The 22,641-nt window shown below is 38.4% G+C and overlaps 1 protein-coding gene and 2 long non-coding RNA genes across 4 annotated transcripts in view; all 3 read right to left on the reverse strand.

Annotated features, from left to right (window-relative positions):
• The window catches only part of UMAD1 (UBAP1-MVB12-associated (UMA) domain containing 1), a 234,666-nt gene that overhangs the window by 73,111 nt on the left and 138,914 nt on the right, over nucleotides 1-22,641 (reverse strand). For both annotated transcript variants that reach the window (XM_002803373.4, XM_077997021.1), the window contains one exon: nucleotides 158-231. In XM_002803373.4, coding sequence (XP_002803419.1) covers nucleotides 158-231 — 74 coding nt within the window. The remainder of the gene's footprint in view (nucleotides 1-157; nucleotides 232-22,641) is intronic.
• LOC144339889 (uncharacterized) lies at nucleotides 3,343-5,522 on the reverse strand. The gene is made up of 2 exons (XR_013415447.1): nucleotides 5,389-5,522; nucleotides 3,343-3,444 (listed from the first exon to the last, which is right to left on the reverse strand). It is a non-coding gene; the product is annotated as an uncharacterized LOC144339889 (long non-coding RNA).
• LOC144339888 (uncharacterized) lies at nucleotides 10,738-15,088 on the reverse strand. Its single transcript, XR_013415445.1, has 3 exons — nucleotides 14,927-15,088; nucleotides 13,001-13,054; nucleotides 10,738-10,955 (listed from the first exon to the last, which is right to left on the reverse strand). It is a non-coding gene; the product is annotated as an uncharacterized LOC144339888 (long non-coding RNA).

The raw sequence follows: 22,641 nt of genomic DNA on the forward strand, positions 1-22,641 counted from the left end.
TACTGCTATCCACTGACTTTCAGCAGACCACTTGTTTCCCTGTATTCAGACACCTATGGCATAGCAAGAGCAGAAGTTACTATTTATCCTCAGAGGCATATGTAATCATAGTGACTCCTTCAGTTTCACCGAAAAGGACTTACCCTATTTCACTTACCTCCGAAGGTTGGCTGGCTTCTACGTCCGAAGTTTTTCCTCTTGCTGCCATTCTTTGCTCATTTGTTGTATCGCCTATGAAGTAAAATACGTATAGATTTTTAAAACTTGACCATATTACTGAGGCCAAACTACCTGTTCTTTGTTTGAAGTATCTTTTATTATTACATGTTTCACATCATGGAAGAAACCACTATTTCCCTTGTTTCAAAGTAAACATGCTAACTTTTTAAGAACAGTACTTACAAACAAGTCTCATATATCATTAATAAATACATATACACACAACCTAAATGTATCCTGTTTTATATAGATTTACTCTGGAAAAATCAAATAAATTCATATTTTATAAATAAAGTCATATTTCAAATAAACTTGGAAAGCTTATGACTTAAGGCAAATTATGTTGAAATAAAGTCTTTATGATGTGGATAACTGTCCTCCAAGTTAGTTTTTCATACGGCTTACTCTTTGTAAGCATTTGTGTGTCTGTGGATTTGCCTTGAAGTAGATGTGTATGTTTATATGTAATAATTAACCAGATGACAGATAATCCTTTCAGCAGGAAAGAATAATGAACAAATGTATAAACTAGCCTTCACTTAATACTTTGATTCCTAAGGCTAGTGCCTGGCTGGGTTACATTACTAAATGAAGTTGATGAGTAGGCTGGCTTGAAGGACATAGGATAGACACAAACACACTTGGGTAAGTATAAGCAGAATTTAATAACTGGCCCATTTTAATTTATTAATTATCACTAATGGTTTGTGATTAACACAAGATAGACAGAGACTACCTATTAGCCTACTTCTTTGAAAAATAATCAGATGCTAATTTAGCAATTTGTAAATTGCTTTTTCTATAAAATTGGGCCATCTTAGGAATGTCCACAGCAGGGAAGATTACCAAAGAAATGGATGATGGCTTAGCTGACACTAATGGTTAGAAATTTGTTAATGTAAGGAAAAGTCATGAGTCTTGACTGGAGATAAAGTATGAAAATCTTGTCTAAGCTTAACTTCTCCATATGCAACACAAAAGTTTAGTTTACTAATGGCTATAGTCAAGGAAGAGTCTCATGAAAATTGTAAAGGATTAAATATAAGCCTGTTGATAAGAATGATACATTGGACTTTGGGGACTCAGGGGAAAGGGTTGGCTGGGGGGTGACGGATAAAAGACTACACTTTGGGTATAGTGTACACTGCTCGGGTGATGGGTGCACCAAAATCTCAGAAATCACCACTAAAGAACTTTTTCCTGTAACCAAACACCATCTGTTCCCCCAAAACCTACTGCAAATTTTTAAAAAGTGTCATTAAAGTAATAAAAAATATATAAGCCTGTTAAATTATAAAATCATGAAACAAGAACAAAATTGGTAGCTTATTTATTTAAGATAAATTAACCCGCAAAATGTTTACAATGCATATTCCACCCTATTACTTTGTTCTCTGTTTTGTGCAACATTATTACTGTTGGGCAGGGCCCAGCACACAATAGGTGTTCAATAAATATTAGTTGAATAAATTAGTGAACTTCTCTTTGTAGTTCATGGTAAAACTGTGACAAGGCCAGGCGTGGTGGCTCACGTCTGTAATCCCACCTCTTTGGGAGGCCAAGGTGGGTGGATCACTTGAGGTCAGGAGATCAAGACCAGCCTGACCAACATGGTGAAATCCCGTCTCTACAAAAAATACAAAATTAGCTGGGCGTGGTGGCGCATGCCTGTAATCCCAGCTACTCAGGAGGCTGAGGCAGGAGAATCGCTTGAACCCAGGAGGCGGAGGTTGCAGTGAGCCGAGATCGCGCCATTGCACTCCAACCTGGGCAATGACAGCGAAACTCCATCTCAGGAAAAAACAGTGAGAAGATAAGACTTTATGATACACAATAAAAACTATATTTGAGCATACATGTTTGTAAAAACATATTTGTGAAGCAAAAGAAATCCCCCATCTCTGAAAGTGAGGGATAAGAGAACCTCCAATTTACATGGGAGAAACCAACGAATGAGGAGTTTGGTTTGCTTAGTTATAGGCATGAGACCACAGGAACCTGAGTGGCCAAAGTAATACACATGTCTGTACAACAAGGTCAAAGTTGTGTTTAACAATGCACATGCATGATGTTTCTAAGAAAATACGTATAACTCACTACAAAAGGTCCTTTACTCGAAGAAATATTATTTATCTTTTAAAAAGATTACTGTTCATCCATAGTCACACAAACAGTATATTTGGTTAAAATCATCCAGCACAAAGTCTGTGCTTCCTTTGCCATTTCCTGATTTCAAGGTGTGTATCTACACAAAACTTTCTCCCTACAGCTTGAAAAACCCAGAAAGGTTATCAGCCAGTGTTCTTAACTTCACACAACACATCTGCCTGGAAGCAATTGCTGAATCACTATTTACTGAAATGCCATGTCTGGCGATGTCTCAGATAGGACAATAACTGCTTACAAGGAAATTGCCATCTGTAAGATTGTTTCTCTGTAAACAAAGGCATAAAAATGAAAGCTGAACAAACAACAAACAGAAAAGAATGGATCACAATGAAATATAATTTTTGAAATTTTTTCCACCCATTAAAGAATTATTTTATTATGGTAAAAATTCAGTTATTTTCTATATTTTCTCTAATCCATATAAAAGTTAAATACTATTAAAAAATAAGCAAAAATGGATATGAGAAATATGAAATAAGGTACTTAAGTTTTCAAATATCAGTTAACTCTGATTTATATATTGGATAAAAAAATTTCATTTGCAACTCAGACATTTTAACAAAAACAAAAACACTGACAACTTCATAATACCTTACTTTTCACATAGGCTTTTAAAAAACATCACATTTGATTACTGTTGGGCAGGCACAGTAAGATAACTCTGCCCACCCCCAATTTACAAAAGAGTGAAACCTAAGTGGCAGAGGCACTCAGTGACCTGCCCAAGGTTTCCCACATAGAAAGCAGTCACAGTGGGAGCAGAACCCAGTCTTTTGACATCTCTGGGGATTCTGTGGTCTGGTGAACAGTTCCAATGCATGAGGGCCAAGGTGGGAGGAAACTAGACTGTGAGTTAGGGAACAGGGTGTGAAGAGAGGAGCCAAGGGCTCTGATAGGGAGCGCTGAAGGCAGGATCTTGTGCCTTCTTGTCCTGCAGACAGCTTTCATTTCTCCTTTTTGCTTCCATATGCCCCATAGATTATCTGTTTTCTTCCCTTTTCAATGGTGACATCAAATACTTTTGACTGGTGTAAGACTTTATTCTTCCTTCTGGTCCTTCAAAGCAAACACACAATTCCCTTCATATTTTTCAAGAAGTTTTTAAGGCTAGAAACAATTTTACAAGACGCAAAAGTTGTCCCTATAGTGCAGCCATGCAATTTTGTTTCAAATGTAGTTTTTATTAGAGCCTTTAAATGATAAAGGCTACATATACATACTAATGAAGCTCTTTCAGAACTTAAAGGACTGACATGAAATTCATCTATATTTTAGATGAGGGGTTCGCAAATTTTGTAAAGCGTCAGATAGTAAACATTTTAGTCTTTGCAGGCCATAAGTCTCTGTCACAACTTCACAACTCTACCATTGTAGTCACAAGCAGACATAGAAAATATGTAAACTAGTGGGTGTGGCTGTGTTCCAATAAAATTTTGTTTACCAAAACAAGTGGCAGCCTGTAGTTTTCCAGTCTGTTTTAGAGAAATATATGCCTTCCACCTTTTCTGGGATAAAAAGTTGAATGATGGCCAGGCGCAGTGGCTCACGCCTATAATCCCAGCACTTTCGGAGGCTGAGGCAGGTAGATCACTTGAGGTCTGGAGTTCAAGACCAGCCTGGCCAACATGGTGAAACCATCTCTAACAAAAATACAAAAATTAGCTGGGTGCGGTGGCGCGTGCCTGTAACCCTAGATACTGGGGAGGCTGAGGCAGGAGATTTGCTTGAACCTGGAAGGCAGAGGTTGCAGTGAGCCAAGTTCACATCACCGCACTCCAGCCTGTGCAACAGAGTGAGACCCCATCTCAAGAAAAAAAAAAAAAAAAAGTTGGATGATGTTTTAGCTATATAAGGAGGTGAGAAAGGAATGGTCATTAGAATATCATCATGCTCCCATTCTACTGGGTGAAGATGATTGAGGCGAGAAATTATGCTGAAGAGTGAGCATATGCATAAAGGAAATTGGAAAGGACAGAAATTTCCAGTGATGGGAAAGGAACCAAATGCCTACTTAAGAGGCATGTCACCCAGAGGAGGCTTGTCTGAAGCGGCTGATGGCGGGTGGGTGATGGGGCAGATACTTGGTTCCCACTCCTTACGTAACCGTAATAGGTTCATTGCCCATGCATGTGGTAAGTCAGTACACTGAGTGGTATGATTTGGATGTGTGTCTCCTCCAAACCTCATGTTGAAATGTAATCTCCAATGTTGCAGGTGGGCCTGCTGGGAGGTGTTTGGGCCATGGGCACAGATCCCTCATGAAGTGCCTTCCCTGTGGTAATGAATTCTCAGTCCATATGAGAGTTGGTTAAGAGTTTGGCATCTCTCTTGCTTCCACTCTTGCCATGTGACACACTGGTTTCCCTTCACCTTCTGCCATGATTGTAAGCTTCCCGGGGCCCTGACCAGAAGCAGTTGCCAGCATCATGCTTCCTGTAGAACCCTGAGGCAAAATAAATCTCTTTTCTTTATAAATTACCATTCTCAGGTATTCCTTTATAGCAACATAAACAGACTAATACACTGAGACACTGGGCTACAGCAGTAAAAGAACTTCAATCTTAAGACAACCGAATGAGGAGACATGAAGAAACCTCAAATGTGTCCCCCAGAGGAGTGTGGGGGTTTTGGAGTGGGCCAAAGTGTGGAGACCACTGATTGGTTGAAAATTACAGGGTGAAATCATGGGGCAGGGAGATGAAGAAATGGTATTCTCTTGTTGATTTGGTTCCTCTGTGGGGGTCTTTAAACTGGTTGGTGTTAGTTGTTCCACTAGAATCCAGGATCTGCTTAAGTAATTCTTCAACAAGAGCTTATGATTCTAGTGTCAGGGATACTATCTTGAACGAAAACCAGAATCCTATCTATAGGAACAATGGGGATACAAATGGTCAGTATCTGGTGTTACATAAATTTTGGTTACAAAGAAATGGGTTGGCCGGGCATGGTGGCTCACGCCTGTAATCCCAACACTTTGGGAGACTGAGGGAGGCAGATTACCTGAGGTCGGGAGTTTGAAATCAGCCTGACCAACATGGAGAAAGTCTGTCTCTAATAAAAATGCAAATTTAGCCGGGTGTGGTAGCACATGCCTGTAATCCCAGCTACTGGGGGGCTGAGGCAGAAGAATCACTTGAACCTGGGAGGCAGAGGTTGTGGTGAGCCGAGATCATGCCATTACACTCCAGTCTGGGACAACAAGAGGGAAACTCCATCTCAAAAAAAAAAAAAAAAAAAGAAAGAAAAAGAAAGAAATGGGTCAAAGTACAGCCTGAAGAATGCTTAATTATATCTATATATTTCTGTTCAGAATTCCTGTTAACCCTGTGAGGTCACTTCCCTTATGCTTCCTTAAACATGGAGGAAATTCCATTAACATTCACCCCAGACCTCTCCACTCTCCTGTCCACTGGCTGCTGCATTTGGGAGGACTTGGCCACAAGTGGTTCTGTCCCCTTGTCAGAGGCCTTTGAACCAGTGATTCTATCTTGAATAGGATCTGGATAAAATGAGGCTTAGACCTGCTGGGCCACATCCCCAGGAGGTTAGACATTCTTAGTCACAGGATGGGATATGAGGTCACAAGATAGACATCACAAACACCCTGCTGATAAATGAGGATGCAGTAAAGAAGGCAGCTAAAACCAAAATGGTGATGAAAGTGGCCTCTGGTCATCCTCAATGTTCATTATATGCTAATTATAATGTATTGGCATGCTGAACAATACTCCCACCAGCATCATGACAGTTTACAAATGCCATGGCAACATCTAGAAGTTACCCTATAAGGTCTAAAAGGAAGAGAAACTCTCAGTTCTGGGAAATCCCTACCCCTTTCCTTAAAAACTCATGAATAACCCATCCTTGTTTAGCATATAATCAAGAAACAACCATAAAAATAGCCAACCAGCAGCCCTTGCTGCGGCTCTGCCTATGGGGCAGCCATTCCTTTATTCCTTTACTTGCTTAATAAAGTTTCTTTCTTCACTCTGTGGACTCACCCCAGATTCTTTCTTGCAGGAGATCTAAGAACCCTCCCCAGGACCAGGATTCCTTTCCAGTAACTTCTTCTTCCCTCTCTTAAGAATCAAGGAACACAGGCAGCATGTTGCTGTCTGCTCTGATCCTCCACAGAAACATCCTCCCACTCGGGGAAAAGCCTGGCCAGCTCAGCATATTTTGTAACTGAGTGGAACTAACTGACAAAAAAGCCAAGCTCTGTAAAATATTTGGAGAGGTTTATTCGGATCCAATATGTGTGTCCGTGACCCAGGAAACAGTCTCAGGAGGCCCTGAGAAAGTGTGCCTGAGGTGGTCAGGTTACAGTTTGGTTTTATCTATTTTAGAGAGAAAGAAATTACAGGCAAAGACATAAATCAATACATGTAAGGCATACATTGGTTCAGCCTAAAAAGTTGGGACATCTCAAAGTAGGGGGTTCTTACAAGTCATAGTTGGATTCAAAGATTTTCGGATTGGCAGTTGGTTGAAGGAGTTCAGCTTTGTCTAAAGACTAGAAGCAAATGCTTGAGTCAAGAAAAAGGGCATTGCGGAAGCCAAGGTTCTTGTTAAGCAGATGACGCCTTCAGGTAACAGCCCTATAGAGAATATCCTAAATGTCTCTCTTCAGACCTTAAAGGTGTCAGCCTTTCATTTAATCTCTCCTAGATCTGGGAAAGATCTAGAAAGGGAAGGAGATTCTCTACAGATGCAATTTCCCCCATAAAAGACAGCTTTGCAGGGCCATTTAAAAATATGTCAAGGAAATATATTCTAGGGTAAAATATTTTTATTTCCTTCAGGGTCTGCTATCTGTCATGAGGTTCTACACCAGTGTCAGGTTGGAATTTGGTATCTTATTGCTACAATGAGTCTGTTTTGTCAGTCTTACAACCTCTCTTTTAACCTTAATGCTAGTCAGTTGCTCCTAAACTCCAAAAGGGAGGGGGTATAACAAGATCTCCAACCTCCCTTCCTGTCATAATTGGGAATTCAGTTTTTCAGGCCCAGAGGGGGTCCGTTCAGTCTGTTGTGGGGGTTTGGGATCTTACTTTTGGTTTACACACTCAATCTAATTCTGGGATTCAGATTAGGAAGCCCTTTTGCTCCCTGTTATAAGCCACATTCTTCAACACCAGCTTTATAGGCAATAAAGTTGAGAGTTTGGTCTCCATCTGTTCCTCCCCCCCACCCCCCTCAGTTGGCCAGGTCTCATCTGGGGAAGAGGACTGTTATTACTGCCATGCCCTTGAGCCCAACAAGACTGGAAATGGGCTGCTGTGGACTGGGTTGGAGCCTGCCTGCATACAAAGGGCTGTGAATACAGAAAACTGTTTTTCTTTTCTTTAAAGATGATTTATCTAGAACTCTGTATCTGAGAATGCAATCTACGAAACACTGGTTCCAAGGGGTTCACATGGAAAAAAATATTTCTATGGTCAAAAATATGAGAAAAACCTTCAGAACACAAGTTCTCTTCCAGCTGATTTCCTAGTGCACTTTAGTATCTAGGAAATTCTGCAGTAAAGAAACTTAAAAAAAAATTTTTTTTTTCAAAGTGTATTTGACTGTGGAGCCATTTTATTCATCTGACACCTATTAAACATCTTGCAGACCTTCATTAACGCACCATGGGAAATGCTGATACAACATTTCTAAAGTTAAATTTGGTTATAAAATATATTCTTTCATCTGACTCTTCGGAAGACCCTCTATATGGCCAAATTTATTTGCTTTTGGACATTCATTTTAGACAATGTTAACCCACACTTTTTTCCTTTCAATATTTTTTCATGGCTCCCTTTTAATTCATGACTCCCTGTTAATGCATTCGCGGCAGACTAGCAGTATGTGACTGCATTCTGCTACACGATTCTGATTCCAGAATAGTTGATAATCTATAAAGAAGAAAAAGATAGCCAGGCACCTTGAAGACACAGGAGAAAGCCCCAGTACTTAAAAATATCTCCCCCACAAATTCCACCAATTAGAGATTCATTAGGGTTAATGAGCTCGCTTTTAAAATGCAAATACCCTCTGGGAGTGTTTGCCTATTAGTCATTCACCAAGTGAAGCAGTGGAAAGAACAGGAATGGCCACACCATTAACTCCTTTTCATTCTTCAGTCATACTCATTATTCTAGGCAGCCTGGCACTGTGGAAAAAGAATGGCTTTGAAATCTGACAGAACTCTACCCAAATCCTTTACCAAATCTATGGCCTTGTACAAGTTACTTCTCAGTGCCTCAATTTCCTCATCTGAAAAATGGGAATAATGGTACATACTAAGGCTGTTATAAAGATTAAATGGGAAAACATATTAGACACTAATTGCAGAGAAGGATGGGAAGCCGGGGTAAGGTCTTGGTTTCAGCTGCTATTCTGTCTTTGCATGTAGCAATTAGTGATATGCTCGTTTAGCATCGGAGAATCTATGGACTGAATGTGTGTGTCCTCCCCGGCCCCACACAAAATTCATATGCTGAAACCTAATCCCCAATGTGTTGGTAGTAAGAGGTGGGGCCTTTGGGAGGTCATGAGGGTGGAGCCCTCATGAGTATGATTAGTGCCCTTATAAGGGGCGGAAGAGAGCTGAGTTGTCCCCTTCTGCCTTGTGAAAATGCAGCAAGAAGATGCCTTCTACAAACCAAAAAGCGGGCCCTCATCAGACTCCAAATCTGCCAGCATCTTGATCTTGAACTTCTCAGCTTTCAGAACTGCGAGAAATAAATTTCTGTTGTTTATAAGACACACAGTTTATGGTATTTTGTTATAGCAGCCCAAACAAACTAAGACAGAGAGGATGAGAGGACTAGGCCCTTACATGTAATCTTATTAAATGCTCTGGCAGTGTTGTGAGGTAGGCTTTATTGCAGTCATTTAACAGAGGCAGACCTGGTACTAAAACCCAAGTCTGTTGACAGTGACAAATTATTCCATAATATCATGGTGCTTCCCATTACTTATCAAAGCTTGAGTTAAGTTATCCAATTCAATTTTAAACACACTACATTTAAATCTCTTCCAATTCAGTTTAGTTTCCCCTCCTACTTTTTCTAATTCTGTCCATTTAATCCCTGTCTGTTTTCCACCATAATGAAGAAAAAAGGAATGGAGAGAAAACAAAAGTACTAATTGGTTAAGACATGGCTTGCCCAGGAGCCTGGTCAGGATTCTGTTGACAACTGTTATAACCTCAAAGGAAAATGAGCCAAGAATAGGAACAGCTAAGCCATAGAGGAAGGAATGCAGTTAGCAAACAAATATAGGAAAGGGTTCAAGCTGACTGTGAATTAAAGAAAAGCAAATTAAAATGGCACAGAGCATGTAATAAATTAGCATACCAAAATTATTAACACCCAAAATTGGCAAAGGAAAGAACTGGCGCATGCAAAGTGAATGCTCAATAAACATCTGTTGATTTGACTGTAGGTGGGAGAAGGACAGTAAGAAAATGCTGCATACACTACTCACTAAGAGCTAATAAAAAGAACGATAAATGATTGTAAAATACAAAGAAAGTTTCAAACTAAGGGTTCACCAGAACAGGTAGTCTACGTTAAAAGATATTAGTGTGAATTTTCATACATATTTCTATACAACTTTTAGGCACCATGTGAGATTTTAAATGTGATTGCTGTTCAAATCATACAGCTCAAAAACATGCTTACTACTTTAAAAGCATTGGGTCACACTGAATAGTTAAGTATGCTTAATCTGGAAAGTAAGAACACCAACAAATCTAAATGAGGTCATAACCACGGGTCAGTCTTACCCTCCTGCTCTTAATTAACTTGTCTTGGGCTTCACTGATGTCCTTAGTTCTGAGTCTTGTTACTTTGTAGCTATGGGGTAATAATTTTTCTGGAAGATCTTGAAGGAACACCAAAACATCAATTTAGCCGTTTAATGCTTTGTTAAAAACAATTCTCACTTTTAGGCTGGAAGACTAGAAATTGAAAAGGCCAAATTAATTTTGTATATGTACATTTGTACAATACTGTATTATGCTGTACAAATCTGCATCTTGAAAGGTTTTTTGTTGTTGCTGCTGTTAATATATTTCCCATGTCAGAGTAAATTTATATACTGCTCGAAGCGTAAGTTGGGTCAACCATTCCTCAGCCTGAATCCCAAAATACTGCCAATAGAAAACTCTACAAAGGGCTGTTCTCGGCATTCCACTGACAACAGGCTCTATAGGCTCTGCTGAGAACAAACAGGACTGCCATAAAAAAGAATTTTTAGTGTGTATAGCTTAAAGCCTAAATATGTAAATAGAAAATAAAATATGCGCTGGCTGGGCACGGTGACTCTCGCCTGTAATCCCAGCACTTTGGGAGGCTGAGGCGGGTAGAGGTGGGGAGTTCGAGACCAACCTGGCCAACATGGGAAAACCTCATGTCTACAAAAAATACGAAAATTAGCCACGCATGGTGGTGTGGGCCTGTGGTCCCAGCTACTTGGGGGCTGAGGCAGGACGATCGTTTGAGCCCAGTAGGCGGAGGCTGCAGTGAGCCGAGATGGTGCCACTGCACTCCAGCCTGGACAGCAGAGCAAGCGAGATTCTGTATCAAAAAAAGAAAAAAAGGAAAAAAGTCACTTGCAAATCACAGATCATGTAATAATCAGAAGCAAAATACACATGTTAGAGGTAGCACAACGTGATAACTAGATGAAGACAGAGTTCAGTTTCAAAATGCAGAAGCTGGTTGGTTTTATTAAAGCTATCACATACGTCATTCAGCTATACAAGATGAACGTGAGAAATTACTGCCCTAATTAGGATCACAATTTGCTATGCTATACTTAATATGTTCATATCAGGAAAGAGATTTGGTCCCTTTAAGAACTCAGGTAAGCCTAAACACTACAAGGCCAGAGCGGGGAAGTTCTAACCTGTTCACTGGCCCACTGATTAGAAGCAGACACACAGCAATAGTGAATCACCATTAGGAGCCTGAGAAGAAGGGCCTGAATGGGCCTGAATCCAAGTTTAGGGCTGCAAACTCAGGGCTGCCCTCCTTTACTATATTGAAGAGACTTTTAGTTGGGCTACAATATGCAGACAGAATAAAGTGAAAATCATAGGCTGGCATGGGATGGATGTGCCCCCCAAAAGCAAGGCGCTCTTAGTAGCAGGGAACAGGGTTCTCATCTGCATAAACACAGATAAATCCTGGGATGTCTAGTTGCCAGCAGGGCAGTGCATCTCACATTTCGGTGTACATAAGAATCCCCTGGGGTGCAAATTCCTGAGTATCACAAGAGAGTCTGACTTGAAAAGTCTGATGAAAGGCCTAAGAATCAAAATTTCCCAGATATTCTAATGCGAGTGGGACATGGACAACACTTTGAGAAACACTGAAGCAGACAGAGCCTTAAACAGTGGACAGACTATTATCTGCCTACTTTTTACAGTCACTGTCTCCTCTTTCCCTTTATCGATTCCCCCCACATTGTTCAAATATGTAAAGAATAAATAACTCCGTATGAAGATTGGGGCTTACTAAGTAAATGTTCCCAAAGGAATTGAAAGCAGAGTCTCAAAGAGATAATTGAACATACACCCATGTTCACAGTAGCACCCTGCACAACAGCCAATGGTGGAAGCAACCCTAGTCTTCACTGACAGATGATGAATTAAAAAATGTAGTATAAACATATAATGGAATATTATTTAGCTTTAAAGGGAAATTGATACATGCTATGACATGGATGAAGCTTGAAGACATTGTTAAGTAAAATAAGCCAGTCACAAAACAAATACTGTATGATTCTACTCATATGAGATACCTAAAATAGTCAGATTCATAGAGACAGAAAACAGAATGGTGGTTTCCAGAGTCTGTGGGGAGGGGAGAAGGGGCGTTTTGTTCAATGAGTACAGAGTTTCTGTTTTAGTTCTAGAGATCTGTTGTACAACAATGCGAATGAACTTACCACAAATAAACTATATACTCAAAAATAGTTTAAGATGGCAAATATTACATTGATTTTATTACAAGTAAATAAAAAATTAAGAAATAAGATGTTTTTCTCTATTTAAAACAATACATTGGTACTTTTTCAATTTGTTTTAGTTTTGCTCTAACAATTGTTTTCATACAGATGTTATAAGTCTCTATTCCATATTCACATTGTGATTTTAATAAATAGGTATTTAAAGGGAAAAGAAAAGTCATGTGAGGGAAATGTGGTTTTTTTCTCTCTGCTATGAATTGGTTATGGCTCAATAAAAGGCCTCACCACCTGGCTACAAGAATAGTTTAACCACCTGCCCAGCTACTATGCCTTGCAGCAAAAAAATAATAACCAGTATCAGAGGAACACACTTTGACCACTTTGTACTACTACAATAATGTTGTTTCTGTTGATGTATATCTGCAAGTTTGCTTGTATATATATCACCAGTACTGACAGTGTTAGTGATACTGCATATCAATATGCTCTACTCTAAAAAAACTGTAACTGCTGGTTACAAAAATAGAAATTTTTAAGTAAATGAAGAAATTTAAAATATAAAGTATTAGGTAACAGATGAAGCACAATTACAGATTATGGAGAATTTCAGGGCTAATATTATATCCTTTAATGATCTAGAGCAAAATACCTAGATTTCCTCTGAAGATGGGACATTTTTCAATCTTCTTAAGTCTTGATGTCACTAGAATGGGAAGAGAAGGTTGCTGAAAATGAAATTCAAGTGTTTGGTGGGGAGAGGTTTGATATCGACAAATATTTTAAGTCCCCACTCCCCACTCCCACCAACTCCCCAACCCCTTTACTGACCGCTGGCTTTGCTTCCTGTAGAAAGTACAGAAAATCTGAGGAGTTGAGAGAAGGAAAAGGAGAGTCACCAGGTAGGAGGCAGTGGACAATCAGACATTGAGAGCCCGCTACTGGTAGGTTCTAATCTAACAGCTTGAAAACTCTGACCTCAGGAATTCCAAAATAAGCTGATAATATAAAATCACAAATATGGAAAGGTATAAAAGCAAGAGCTCATTAAGAATGAAGCAGCACTGGGTGAGAGTGAGCAAGTGGCATGGCTAAATAGTATGAGAATAAATAGTATGAGAATCTGCTTGATAACAGAGTGAAATGTGATGATAGAAAGAGAAGGGACCACTCTCAGCCTAAAATATTCCCCAACCTAGATTTCAACCAGCTAACAATATATATTCAGTCTTCATGCCTCAGCTTCAACACAACTACCTCAAAACTACCCCCAATAAAACCCATGTCTGCTTTACAAGTTATATGTTCTCCTTCTTCTCCAAAGCACTTCACACATATGCAATCACTTAATTACATGCACTCCCTTATTTAAAAGTTGTTGTTCCCACTAGACTATCAGTTCCACAAGGACAATAATGTGTTTATTTGCCACAGTATTCTCAGCATCTGGTAAAGTGACTGGCACCAAGTAGGCTCTGACTAAATGGCTGTTTCCTGACTGGTGCATTATGGCAAACACGGGATGGTCAAGAGGAGGGTGGCAATGGTCTCAGAAAAATTTAAGTTTCTGATGAAACCATGAGTTACGTGAAGTAAATTTAGGAGGATACACTTTGGTAATAGGAAATGAGTTTATTAATAGCACTTTGACGTGGGTGAAAGGCAGAAACTGAGCAAAAGGCTTAAGGAGAGATTTACAACCACAATTCTAATGTGAAGTTTGGAACAGATTTCTACAATAAGGACAGGGTAGCTCAGCTATAAGATACTTGCAAATACTTCCCAGAAGTTTGCAAGGGTAGAAGGAACAGGGCAAGGAGTCAATGGTGACTTTGAAGCTGCATTAGGAAAACTGATAGGTCTCTGGTATTCTGTGGAGAAGAGAATATGGGAGAAAGGAGAAAGAGAAGAGATTTTACTGGGTTCTGCATAGTTACAATGGAGTTTGAGGTAAATTACATGAAATATAAAAGTTGGCTGAGACTCCAAAGGAATTCTGATAAAGTAATTTTATTTATCATACTGTATTCGATGCTGTATTTTAAAGTTTACTAATATATATTTGATTAATTTAAAACACCTATTTTTCCAAAGCAGTACTATATTAGAAATACATGGCAACACATTTGCAATATTTTTTAAATTTCTCTAAAAGTAACAGTACTGTTTTAAAAAATCTGGAGTCATTTCAGTTTGTAAAGAAGGAATCACTAATATCAAGACTGGCTAAAGAGTAAAAACATTTATTCTTTTAAAATTATGAAAATCATATGTGGTTTATATATGTTAAACCTATATTTCTAATTACCACCAAATTCCACAGTACTGCTTGGTTTCATAAATTAGATATTCTTGAAATTAGACTTACTTCATTAAATCCCCATCATATATTTATATCATCATGACTCAGTGTTTTCAAAAAAGTTCAGAAGTTTTCTAGGGGGCAGGTTTAGTGAAATTAGAATTCAGTTGGACATGTGCCTGATTGGAAAACATATTTTAAAAATTCTAATCTCTAATAACTTGTTTTAAGGCTTGGAGGACTAGCATGGAAAAAAAGAGAAACATATTAACTAACCAGCTGTTTTATGCAAAGTTGTCTAAGAGTAGCGGCTTCACTCAAATCAACTTGTCTCAGTCAAATCCATTCTTTTCTCCCACTCCTAAGCTTTAACCACATCCGGACTTAAAATGAGGCAAACCTTCCTCCTCCTATAGCTGTCAAGGTTCTCGCTTCACCCTGTGAGAAAGCACATCAATCCCAGTGAGAGCAAAGCATCTGGAAACCACAGCATGGTGGCAACAGGGAATACCTTTCAATCTAAGGCAAGAGCAAAGTATTTCTCTTCTCCACTAAACTGATAATAAATTTAGTTGGTAATAATGTAAATTATAATAACAATAAAGATTACAGTTATTATGTAAAAAAATACTTCTCTGAACAAGACTTACAGAAGAGGGGGAGGGAATACTCAATGTTTACTCTTCTGTATAGCCTCAGCTGATCTGTACACTATGCATCTACTTCCCCATCTCCTAGCAAAATTAGTAACTGATGATGGTTGACATTTTCAGTAATGCAACAAACAGGAGTTGTACACCATCTGATAGATTGCAATGAAAAAAACACATAATTATTGTGATATTCCTAGCAGAAATTCCTGAATCATAACCTGAATCTAATTGCAAAACATGTCATACAAACTCAAATTGAGGGATATTTTACAAAATAATTAGCTTGTAATTTTCAAAAATGTCTAGATATTGAAGGTCAAGGAAACACTGAGGAACTATTCAAGATGGAGGGAGATTAAAAAGACATCACAAGTAAATGCAACATATGATTCTAGACTGGATCCTTTTGCTGTAAAGGACATCACTGGGACAAAACATAAATGTAGGAGATGTCCTTGCTTTTAGGAAATGCACACTCAAGTATTGGGAAATAATGAGACATCATATTGTCAATTTACTCTCAAAAGATTCCAAAAAAACAAAAAGCACTTCATACTGTTTTTGTGACCTTTAAGTTTGAAATTATTTTGAAATAAAAAATAAATGAGAGGAATAGTTAGGATGATAAGAATACATGGATATGATATATAGATAGGTATAGCGATAAATACATGGATAGGTATATCTCACAAGTTCCTTTATCCCACCAACTAAAATGGAACTAATCCTTTACCCCTTTCACCTTCTCCTCCTAGGTACTCTTTGTGTCAAGGAAGAAAAAGTATCACCAATTGCCCTGCTTCTTCTTCCTCCCTCACTCCCCACATCATGTCATTCAGCTAGCTGGCTCTTTTGTTTCCTGGCCTCCACGTTCAGCTTTCTAAAGCCACTGACTCTACTTGAGTTTAGGCTACCATGATTTCTGTGATTCCCATAAGTGGCCACACAATCAATCTGCCCTCCTCTACTTGTTCTCTTTCCTTCAATCCATTCTTTACTCTTTCTTAACACAGACCTGGCCTTTGCCCATCCCACAATTATTTTATGGCCCTTATTGTGCTTAGGATAAACGTCAAATTCCTTCACATGGCTTATAAGTCCAGGACAATCTGTACCCTGACTAACTCATCCCTTTTCATCCCTTCTGCTCCAACTCTACCCTCCAATCATAAAACAACTTTCAGATCCTCAAATCTGCTTCCTTTCAGGTGTGCTGTTCTCTGTCTCGAACATTCTTCCCCATTCCATCTCACCTCTTCCCACTGAACATACAATCAATATTCAAGAAATATTCAATTTAATGGGTAAATGAATGATTGACATCTTAAAAGTCTTATTGCATTTTCCCCAAATCATTGTTCAGGAAGTTTTCACTCTATCACTTTTTACCATATCCCGATTCACTTCTTATATTAAATTCTATGTCTACTTGATTTATGGGTGTCTTTTTCTCTTTACCTGCTAAAATCTGAAGGACTGATATCAGATTCTTCAGACACTTGGAAATGACCATACAGGAAAAGTTCTCCACAAACACTGCACATGCCACGAAAACTCCAACACAGTTCAGACAGTTAGGGAACCTTTCTAAGAAGGAGGGGCATAAACTAATGTAAAACATATTGAGATTATATGGTAATACGCAACTGGGTTGCTCATGTTTATTTTCTGATATAGCACTTTTCCTCAAAAGATTTTAAGTAGGCTGGGCGCGGTGGCTCACGCCTGTAATCCCAACACTTTGGGAGGCCAACGCAGGCAGATCACGAGGTCTGGAAATTGAGATCATCCTGGCTAAAGCAGTGAAACCCTGTCTCTACTAAAAATAGAGAAAATTAGCTGGGCGTGGTGGCGGGTGCCTGTAGTCCCAGCTACTTGGGAGGCTGAGGCAGGAGAATGGCGTGAACCTGGGAGGCGGAGCTTGCAGTGAGCAGAGATCGCGCCATTGCACTCCAGCCTGGGCGACAGAGTGAGACTCCGCCTCAAAAAAAAAAAAAAAAAAAAAAAAAAAAGATTTTAAGTAGAAAATGTTAAGCCAAAGAAATCACAATTTCCTTGAAAATTTCATGAAAGGGGACAAACTCCTTATAATAAGCTCTTTCCAATAACTTTATTAAATAGCAATGATTTTGCTGATTTAACAGGTGAAGAAAATAACAAAAAAGAGTTTAAGTTCCCAGCATCACAAAACTCCTAAATAGCAGAGCCATATTTAAACTAAAGTCTGTCTAGAGTCAAGATCCACACTTCTTCTAATACAATTATAAAAGGAAACAATTCACTCTAAATTTTCTTCATAAGCAATATCCACCTTCAGAATGGCATACTATCAGTTTGCCATAGACAAACTGGATCCATTTATCATCTTTAATTTCTTCCTTAATTTTTAAATTTCTTCTTCATCTTTAATTTCACCTCCTTTTGGCGAAGGTACTGAATTAGAGTAGACAGCATATCGTGTCAATTTTTGGTCTTATTTTGCTTAACCAGAAGTATAGTATACTGATCATTTTATAACATTGTACAAAGCCAACTGAATTACCGCGTGTAACAGGGTGCCTGTGAAAACAGTTTTTTGTTGTTAGTTTTTAAGTATTCTGCTGGTGTAATTGTTTCTGGCTTTGGTGCTGTGTTTCTATTTTCTTTTAAGGACTTGGAACCAGTTTTACACCTCTCTAATGAAAGCACATCAGTTTACCTCTATAATTCCCAATAGTTAGTTTTTAAGCTACAAATCTTGGTAGTTAAGACCTGGAAGCAGCCTTTGAGATTATTTTGGCTACTGCCCTTCATCCTTGTTTCCAAACCTATTTTATAAGTGAAATCTGAATACAGTGTCCTGATTGTACATTCTGATTCTCACTTCCCAGCCTCGTAGCTCAATAAACACCCAAAGACACAACCCCTGCAGCATCTGAATTTCTCTTTTTTTGAAGAAAAATAAATAACTTCTACAAAAGATAGAATTCTCAAGTTGTCATATTCCAATTCTACAGTCATGAGAGATAATTAATTCCTTTGATTTTGATAAGAGAAAAAAACATATTTTAATAACCAACAGCCCTGGCTTACAGACTATTTTGAGCAAGTTACAACTATCTGTAATGGATCTGACCTAGTTTCATTTTACAAAATTAGACAAGATGGGTGCAACCAGCCTGTCTCTTACAAGGATTAAATGAGACCCTAGATAGTCTCTTCCTAAAAATCAGCAAATCCACCATCTCAAAAGAGGACAGTTAATTTCTACATCAGACTTTGCCAGTGAGTATGCAGTCCACATAACAGATTATACACTAGGTTGGGCGCGGTGGCTCATGCCTGTAATCCCAGTGCTTTGGGAGGCTGAGGGAGGCAGATTACCTGAGGTCAGGAGTTCAAGACCAGCCTAGCCAACATGGCGAAACTCTGTCTCTATAAAAAACACAAAAAAATTAGCTGGGTGTGGTGGTGCGCACTGCAGTCCCAGCTACTTGGGCGGCTGAGGCTGGAGAATCGCTCAGGAGGCAGAGGGTGCAGTGAGTCAAGATCACGCCACTGCACTCCAGGCTGGATGACAGAAAGAGACTCCGTCTCAAAAAAAAAAGAGAGAAAAGTTATACACAAGACATTCTGCTACTGTTGCAGCTTGCAGGCACAGAAGGTCAACAACATGGATTAACAAGGATTAAAGTATTATTTTCTGATTACATTTGTGGTTCAAGTTTCTAGGTACTTAAAACTATCATTAAGATTAAACCAAAAAAACTACAATTTAAAATGAATAAAAAAGAAAATAAAACAAATTTTAAAAATTGAAAGTAAACTAAGAAAAAAATTATTTTTATTATCTATGCAATAGCATGTAGATACACGACTTAGACACATTTTCTTATCTCTGAGGAAAAAGATGAGATAAGACAACTCCTGACACAAACACTGGTATCTCACATGCACACATATATGAAGGCATTCAGATGAATAAATGCTATAAGAAGGAAGAGAATCACTAGAGTGATCCAAAAGAACAGAAAAGCATATGAGAATATGTGAGAAAAAAATCCGAGAGGAAAGCTGAAAGATTTTTATTTTTTCCCTTATTTATCTTAAAGTTTATTTTCCATTAGTATTTTAAAAATTATTCCCAAGCTATTGTATTCTTTAAAAAAATAGAGAAGCGAAATAGAGAACAGATAATAAATAGAGAAGTTTTTAAAAATGAGAGAATGGAAAAAGCGTAAAGTAGTATAAAGGGTAAATAATGCGGTTTTCATAACTACTTTTCCTAATGTAATGACAGATTATTTTCACATTCTACAACTTCATTAGTTTTATGTCTAACTTTATGACTTGCTGCTTCATTCAAAAAACAAGGCTAGAGAAAATAGTTGAGAATTGATAAAAATGAGTACTTCAATGCATTAAAAGAATAGATCAGAATTCCACATTTCTATTTTTTAATATTTTTCAAGGTTACCATTTTTCTATTTCTTTATTCCATATATTAATTTCTCCCTCTTTGAAATTATAAACTAAATGTTCACAGACCCGAAAGTATTATGGGGGAAAAACTGTTAACATTAATAAGAGCTTGGTAAAAAGGATGAATACAAAATTAATATAGAAGATACAGTAGCTTTCCTATAACTTAAGTTACAATGGGAAGAAAATATCTCATTCCCAGTAGTCACAAAATATAAAATATTCAGAAATAAAATTTTTAAATTTTAAGAATAAAGCTATAAAACTTTACTGCAAGAATAAACCTATAAAACTTTACTGAGCCGGGCGCGGTGGCTCACGCCTGTAATCCCAGCACTTTGGGAGGCCGAGGCGGGCGGATCACAAGGTCAGGAGATCGAGACCACGGTGAAACCCCGTCTCTACTAAAAATACAAAAACTTAGCCGGGCGCGGTTGTGGGCGCCTGTAGTCCCAGCTACTCGGGAGGCTGAGCCAGGAGAATGGCGTGAACCCGGGAGGCGGAGCTTGCAGTGAGCCGAGATCGCGCCACTGCACTCCAGCCTGGGCCACAGAGCCAGACTCCGTCTCAAAAAAAAAAAAAAAAAAAAAAAAAAAAAAAAAAAAAACTTTACTGAAATGCATTTCATAAAAAATAATTAAATAAATGGAGAATCATTTCTGGATACGATTATAAACATATAAATATGTCACTTTTCCCCCACATTAATGTAAAGAAAATGCCAGCAATGCAATTTCATAAGATCTCCAGTGATTTTTGCAGAATGCAGCAGTATATTTTAAATTTCTACCAGAAAATAAAAGAAAAGAAAGAATAACCAGATAATTTTGGGGAAAGAATAAGGTGGGGAGGGGAAGCTGTGCCCTATATACCATTAAATTGTTTTTAGTATAAATTAATTAATACAACAATGAACTGGAAAGAAGGCAGATCGAGGACACAGAAAACTCAGCTTCTAGGATTCTAAGATATAAAAGAATTTAGTTCATCCAGTTCATGTCAACAAAATGTATTGAATGTTTATGTGTCAGGTACTGTGCCAGCAGGAAAGTAAACAGGTGTAAGCTTTCTAGAAGGCAATTTGGCAATATATATCAAGAACTTTTGAAGAATGTATAAGCTTTTAGCTGGTAAATCCACTTCTAGGATTTATTCTAAGGAATGGTCAGAAATTTCTTCAAGTATTTACACAAAGATGTTTATCATAGGGTTATTTCTAATAGTGAAAACCTGGCAGAAATGATGGGTAATTAATAAGTTAATTGTGGTATATCCCTACAATGGAATATTACATAACAATTAACATTATGTTTTAAAACATGTTAATGCATAAACACAAGAGAATATCATATAACAATGAGAATAACAAACTACAAGTGCATGGAACAATATGGATGAATCTCACAAACATCATAATCTTTAGTGAAAGAAGTGAGATACAGAAAATGTACACACTATATGATTCTATTTACATACATTTCATATATGTAAAACAAATTGTGCTGTTAGAAGTCAGGATTGCTTTGGAAGTTGGATGAAGTGACTGAAAGGAGTAGGTTGGGAGGAGATTCTAGGATTCTGCAATTTCTTTTCCTTGATTTGGACACTAATGACATTTTGTGAAAAGTTATCAACCTTATCATTTGTGCATGTTTCTGCATGTATGCTATTCATCAACAAAAAGTTTTTAAAAATTAATGACTTAGAAAAAGGAAGTCCCTAATATTAAGGTAGGAAAAAAATCAAGCTATAAAATATCTGTGCATAAAATACAGTTCCAGTTTTGTAAATAAAAGAATAGCAATAGGAAAATTGCTAGAAGGAAAGGAGGTCGCTGGGAGCACAGTCTGCGGGGGTGGTTGGGAGGGATAGAGGAGCCAGTAGGAAATGGGGACATACCCCTATGGTCTCTCATAGGAATCATTTATGAGGAGAGTTTAGTTTGAAGAAGAGAGATGGGGGTGGTAGAGAATCTGTGTGGTAAATAGCAATGGTTGTAAGACAGGACTACTGGAACCTGTTTAAATTCTGAAAGCAAAGAGTCAACAGACAGGGAAATGTACAGGAAATACACAGAAAAAGAACAATAATGCCCCTTGGCAGGCCAGTTTAAGTGTATAAAAAAACAAGCAAACTCAGAAAAGGGGCTGGCAAGTTTTGACTACTGTATGTACACAAAGCAGTTCTTGTTTGTAGAGCTTGGCAAATTAATATATTAAGAAACTTGGGCTGGGCACAGTGGCTTATGTCTGTTATCCCAACACTTTGGGAGGCAGAGGCTGGCAGATCACTTGAGTTCAAGAGTTTGAGACCAGCCTGGGCAACATGGTGAAAATACAAAAATTAGCCTGGGCAACATGGTAAAAATACAAAAATTAGCCAGGTGTAGTGGTGTGCACCTGTAGTCCCACCTATTCTGGAGGCTGAGGTGGGAGGATCACTCAAGCACAGGAGGTGGAGGTTGCAGTGAGCTGAGATTGTGCCACTGCACTCCAGCCTGGACAGCAGAGTGAGACCTTGTCTCAAAAATAAATAAATAAATAAATAAATACATAAAGGAAAGGAAATGAAGGAAAAGAAAATTAAGAGGGAAAAAATGGGGCTGGGTATGGCGGCTCATGCCTGTAATTTCAGTACTTTGGGAAATCAAAGTGGGAGGATGGTCTTAGTACCTTGGGAAACCAAAGTGGGAGGATCACTTAAAGCCAGGAGTTCCAGACCAGACTGGGGAATGTAGTGAGACTCCATCTGTAGAAATGTTTGTTGTTGTTAATTAGCTGGATGTGGCGATGCACACCTGTAGTCCCAGCTACTTAGACAGGCTGACAAGGGAGGATTTCTTGAGCCCAGAAGTTCGAGGCTGCAAGGAGCTATGAT

Source organism: Macaca mulatta, chromosome 3 (assembly GCF_049350105.2).
Source record: "Macaca mulatta isolate MMU2019108-1 chromosome 3, T2T-MMU8v2.0, whole genome shotgun sequence".
NCBI lineage: Eukaryota > Metazoa > Chordata > Mammalia > Primates > Cercopithecidae > Macaca > Macaca mulatta.